This window comes from Anabas testudineus, chromosome 5, assembly GCF_900324465.2.
Source record: "Anabas testudineus chromosome 5, fAnaTes1.2, whole genome shotgun sequence".
Lineage (NCBI taxonomy): Eukaryota > Metazoa > Chordata > Actinopteri > Anabantiformes > Anabantidae > Anabas > Anabas testudineus.
Window position 1 is genome coordinate 23,196,608 of NC_046614.1, and position 6,237 is coordinate 23,202,844.

General features: G+C 39.7%; 1 protein-coding gene across 1 annotated transcript; it reads right to left on the minus strand.

Moving 5' to 3' along the window:
* Positions 1-2,243: 2,243 nt before the first annotated feature.
* Positions 2,244-6,030, minus strand: abraa (actin binding Rho activating protein a). Its single transcript, XM_026349306.1, has 2 exons — positions 5,021-6,030; positions 2,244-2,681 (listed from the first exon to the last, which is right to left on the minus strand). Exons 1-2 carry the CDS (start codon positions 5,651-5,653, stop codon positions 2,244-2,246), a joined length of 1,071 nt encoding a protein of 356 aa, XP_026205091.1. The 5' UTR covers positions 5,654-6,030.
* Between the last annotated feature and the right edge of the window lie 207 nt (positions 6,031-6,237).

Consider the following 6,237-nt stretch of genomic DNA (forward strand, 5'->3'; position numbering starts at 1 on the left):
CTATAAATTCTTCCATCTTTTATTGCTCTTGTGTACATAATTGTATCGTAAATGTTTTATCATGAAATATTTATCTGCTACATACAGTAAGAGACTGTCGATGACGATCAGTGTTACTGTGTCCAACAGAACAGTTGATTCCAAATGATCTTTCCTTTCATGAATTAAGGATGTGTTGATTAAATAAAAAACATCTTGAGACGTGTGCAGCATACGTGTGCACACACACACATACAGCATCATGACAGATACCACTTACACATGATATAGTCAGTCAGTCAAAGAAAGTAGCCCCAGGTAAATTAATGTGACACTAATAGGAAACTGAATCATACATTTAAATAAATTTACAGGTAATGCAGGTAAACTCCACACAAAATATTATTATTATTAGGTGAAACAAAGCAGCAAAAAGACTGATTCGTCTTCGCCTCAGCCTCATTTCACCCAATCAAGATTTTCGTCTGAAGATGTCGACTTTTTTTTAACTGGCAACTATTTCTAACCAAATTGCTTCATATTGATTCAGTGCTTTAGAAAGCTTTGATTTCTCCCCCACTAATTAAAAACCCTAACTCTGTAAATAAAGATGTTACAACAATTCAGACAATAAAAGGAAAAAAGATCTCGACTGCACATTAAAGGAATTTAAAAAGGCCAAATCAGTTAAACGTCAGGGACATCAATCTGAGCACATAGGAGACAAAGGTGATTCTGAATCAGTTTCACCTGCTTTGGTGCAAAAGAAAGTGACGACAGGTTCAGGCTAAAACAAGACAATGCCCAGAAAGAGGTTCAAACATGAACAAAAGGTAGAACTGTGACAATGCCTTTATTTGTCTTAATAAGAGTGCTTTCAGACTTAATTCGTTGGTGCCGATAAAACAAACTGTGGTGCATTTACCCTTGTTTTGTTTAGCTGTATTTTGCTGGTGTGAAAGCTGTAATTTCAACATTTTGTGCAAAACACCTGCATCAAGGCCAGTTTAAAATTTCTCAGTCTGGTTCCAAGCAAACCCTGGCATAGCGGCTTTATTTTATGAAAGCCAAACCCTAAGCACTGTTTTCTAGGAGAGCAGACGTGATGATTTTACTAGAGACTAAACTGCAATTAAATCTGCTGCTCAGTTCCTGACCATGATGAGAGATGAGAGTCATTCAAAATGACTTTCTGTTCAGCCTTGTTGGCTACATCAACGTGAACATGACACCAATCGCCATAACAAGCCAAGTTAACCAAGTTAGTTAATGTCAACCAGCAAGCAAAGCCTGGCTACCCTTATCAGTGTATCTGTGAGTGCAGTTTATTTGTGTAGGAATGCATTTTTGGAGACAGGGTTGCAATATCCCACACAATCCAATTTATTATTTAAAAAAACAACATGGCAGAATTTGAACGTAAACCTTTATTAACATCATTGTGTCTCGTGTTTGTATCCTAAACATAACACAAATGATAAAATTCTCCCAATGCTATTTTGATTTTTAGCATTGACACAAAACATGACATAACAAAACATTTACAGTAATTGCAATTTGTGCACACTACACCATTTACACAGTTTCTGTAACACTTCTGTAAATAAATTGTACTTCTGTGAGAAGACACACATGCTTTCACTTTGAAAGAAAAGAAATGTCAAAATGTATTTATTAAGCACCTCTATGTTTCATTCATGCAACTTGAATCTCACCTAGATGTTAAGAGGATGTAATTTACATTTTACAAACAGGTAAAGCTAAAATCACATTTATTCATACATTTAATAAATAAAAGTTTTTAAAACATGAGTTGCTGGTTTTGGTGTAACTTAAAACTTTAAACTCGGACGTTGTTCACAACAGGGAAAAAAACTTTAGTTGCATCGTTTTTGTCTTGAAATGTTGCCCTTTGACCAACAAACCCAGCTATATCTGACAAAGGCAACACTCATATTAACCTCAGCAAACTGTTAATAGCAAACTGTTAATAGGTGAAATCAACTGAGATTTCTCAGCCATAATCCGAGAAGAACATTTCAACATGACTGACATTGTGGTGGATTCCTGAAGCTTCTAGGATGTGGCATAGTTTGGAAGGCAAGCATGGTTACCATGCTAAAGATAGCTTCCCTTCACTGCCTGATTAATCAGCTATATGAGAAGAACAGCTCTGGAAGTCTGGTGTGTGCGTGTAAGTGGTAAAAATATATTGATATTTAATGTGAATATAATGTGTTTGGTTTCTCCAAACACTTGAGAACTCAGTCCCTTAACGTAATGATGACATCATCGTCCCGTCCTTGCCACAGCATCTCGCCCTCAAAGTCCAGCATCTTGTGTTTGCGGCAGCGCAGCAGGATGCCCACCACCTTATCTGAGATCTTCACGTAGCGGTCGAAAAGCCGGCCGAAGGTGATGATGGTCCTCCCCTCTTTATCCTTGAAGCCCATGTCTCTGATAATCCACACCATCTCCTCCATCTCCCTGAATATGTGTTTCTGGGCCCTGTCGCCCCTCTCGGCCGTCTTTGAACCGTCTTTGGGTCGACCGTAGCCAGAGTCGCCCCTACGGAGGCGCTGAGACATGGCGTACTCATAGTCAAACTCCTCACTGAAGGGGTTGAGCTTCTGGCCCTCAATGTGCTCCTGAGACCACTTCTGCCAGCGGCTTCTAACATCGCCCATTGTGGCAATTTTAATCTGGAGATACAGCAAATGTCAGGGAACAGGTCAAATCCAGCTGATAACCTTCATACAAACAAATCCACTAAAAGGTGCAACATCAGTCTTCTGTACACAAGCGGAGCCATTATTTTAATCTTTGCAAGTCCAGCAGCTTTACTGAGGTTCTAAACATAAACATACCAGCTTTCTTTACCATAAACTGCACAGGATCATGTTGCAAACATTTGTTGCTCTTTGTCAGTTAAGACTAAGTTACATTTGCTATTTCCGATGTGCTAAAACTGGCAGTGACTCCACTTATTTTCTTATATATTAATGCTGATAAATGATCGTCTACCTATAAATAAGCTTCTTCCTGCTTGGTGTAATTGATCCCTTGCAAGACCTTATCTTTATTCTAACACATATATAGTTTATTAATGGGATATTAGAGACTAGCGTGCTCAAACATCACAATTGCTCTAAGATCATTTTTTGTGCTTCTTGGGACTCAAATATTACACAAAATGCTTCTACAGACTCTTAGTTGTGCTACAATTAAAATCTTAACATGAAACTCCCTTTATTCATTCTCATCTCTCCTTTGTTCTCTTTACCTTCTCTCTCATTTTGTTTTCGCTCTTGCACTCTCCTCCTCTTGTCTTTTTCTATGCTCTCATTTATCAAAATCTCCTCTTGCCCTTCCTGTTTAATCTCCTATTTTCGCTTGGTCTCCCGCTGTTTTCTCCTTCCCCCCTTATGTCTTCTCCTCCCCCCTCTCCTTCCTCTTACGTCGGTATTTTCCTCAGCTTGCCAAGCCTTCAGATCAGTGTCAACAGATCTCTTTGGTATTTGGTCTATGAAATGTGAAGACTTGTCACTTAGGGACCTTCCATGAAACTCTGTGAACCCTTAAAGTGATAATGCTCCTGATTCCTTTTTATTAATTCTCTGCCACCATCTTTGCTGCTTAGAACTTGTTTAATTTGTGTTAATGCTCTGCACATCGGATGTGACGCATGAGGGAAACAGTTTGTTTGAAGACTCTCAAACCAGAGGTGTAGTTCATTTACTTGTTAATAACATATTTTTAAAGTATAAATCCCATTATTCAAAGAAATCTGTTGCACTATGAAACCAAACTAATAACTTTGTGGGGATATGTTATTTCACACAGCCTCAACCATTATACTAAGATCAGCGTTAATTTTACAACCTCCTTCATCATTTGTTAATTATATATCCCTACACTGCTCCAGGACAATACATGGATCCTTAAACATATAAAATTAGTTAAAAAACTGTCATCCCTCTGTTTGTCATATGTCTTGAAGCTTTTTAATTTCCTAAATTATTATCAGTGTGTCTCTTTCTGTTCCTCATATTATCTGTATCGATCATGTCCTTTGCTACCCTCTCCCCCTTCACCTAATTTTCCTCTCACTGGCTGAAGGTCAGGTCGGAGAGCGTGTTGCACAGCGTGACTATATTTATTTATTTATGTTCCTATATTCCACTGCGCTGCAGTCCAGCTCGTGTTTTAATGTTTTGGGCAACCACCCCAGCACGTCCTTTGCCTTTTATAGGAGGATTTTAGGATTGGAGTTAGGCAGCTGCTATGTTGATTGGTGTCCATGAGGGAGTCAGATTTCTCCAGGTGACTTCTGCCTAAATGTTCGTGTTCATGCTGTTTGACTTGTGTGGGAAGATTTATGCTTTATTGTAAAGCATTTGCTCTCCACTGTGTGTTTGATTCAGGGACAAGGGAAATATTTTTTGTGGCTATAGAGAATGCTGACAGTTCATAGGTGTCTCCTAATAAAAAAATAATTAAAGGCAATTTTCAGGGTCATATTAGGTCATATCTGTTAGACCTGTTGCTAACATTCAAATATGTGGGGGCATGAAATAAACATGACCTCTATCACAAAAGATGAGGTTTGGTAGTTTTGGGCATTTGCTGTCATCATTGTGCTTTCACTGATCATTTTGTACTCTTTGAGGACAAATTTGGAGTTTAACATTGACATATACTGGTTCAAATGTTAATTGTAATAAGTCATGTCTTCTTTTGGTTTATGCCTCATGAAGTTCCCAAAGCAGATCATGATCATACCAACCACTGAGCCACTGCTGCTGATGAAGAAGTATCGGTATCTTAATTAAGTTAGAGCTTGATGATAAATGTTTGTGTTTGACAGAGGTCTACACCTCATAATGATGCATTGGCCAATGAGCTAGTTGTCTCTCTTCTTTGTTTCTCTGCTTTTTCTCTAAACAGCTGATTTCTTACATTGTTAAATTAATTCATCCAAATTCAAAATGTTTTTTTATCTACTTCTATTCACTTCTCCTTTTTTAATTAACCACTCTACCTTTGGCCTGTTGGTGTGTTTCTTGGACTGGACCTCATTCTGTTCAGATTTGGACTCGCTGTTGTCGCTGAGTCCTGCCTCCTCTCCTATCCCGCTGTCCTCTGTGTCCACACTGCTACTCCTCGACCCCAGCTTTTTCTCCTGGAGCATCAGTTTCCTGTCTTGGACCACTCCACCTCCTTCTGCGCTCTGCAGCGCCCTCATGTGGCGCCGTCGTGTTGGTGACTCATTGCCCAGGAATGGCTTGCTCTCGTCAGGGCCCAACTCCATCTTGTCTCGGATGGCGCTAACCAGATCGTTACTGCTGCATTTGCTGCGTTTTGGCTGAACCATGTGGTTGACAGAACAGGTCCTGATCTTACTCTCACCGTTATCTGTGTCATCTGCATTGATTACACGTGGGGTCACAGTAAGTTTGACCACATGACTGCGTTCCTTTTTGTCTTCCTCCACAACCGATGAAGGCATCCAGCCACTGGGGATGGCATCCTGCTTGTTTGCATGTTCATTAGCCCAACCCTGCCAGCTCTTGGCTAAGTTGGCCACCATTGCAGCACATTTTACTTTCCGCACTGCTCGTTTAAAAGCCTGAGGCTCTTGTGGTGAAAGTGTGGCAGTTCCCCCTCTACTCATCGTGAGTGGATACCAGATGGGATGTTGAGATTTTATTTTTCTTGTGTTCTTTCCTCTGCTTTGGATGTAAATTCTAATAGGTTCTCACAGAGTGTGTTGTGTCTCTTCACAGGGTTAGCATCTGTGAAAATGCTTCCAAAAAATAGGAAGTTAGATCAACGCAAAAGGCTCTGAATGTTATGTTAAAGTCTTAAAACCTTACTGGATCTCTTAAAAGGTCCTGGTTGTCTTCTGGAAAATGTTGAGTTAAGAAAAGTCCAAGTGAATGTAAATAGCTTTTGCTTCAGCAAGTATTCAGCTTCTTTTCCAAAAATTCCTCAATTTAAAAAAAAAACGTATTTGCAAAGTTTAGTTTCAGATGACAATGAACAAAAGTCCAAGCGCCTCAGTCTTTATAGGCAGGATGGGTCTTCACTGGAACATCCAGAATCTTCTAGATCATCAGTTGGTTATTGGCTGAACTGCTAGTGCGAAGAGAGCGAGGGCTTCGGTTTAAATCACCTGCTGAAGCTCCTCTGGCTCCACACCGGCCTTTAAATAGTGGTCATAAAGGAAGCAGTGTTGCACAGTGGCCATGTGAGACA

Bases quoted from the DNA above. Each gene is read 5' to 3' on its own strand.
- abraa (XM_026349306.1), bottom strand. From the start codon at position 5,653: ATGAGTAGAGGGGGAACTGCCACACTTTCACCACAAGAGCCTCAGGCT. The intron at 2,682-5,020 runs GTAGAGTGGTTA...CTGTATCTCCAG, and splicing joins AACACACCAACAGGCCAAAG to ATTAAAATTGCCACAATGGG.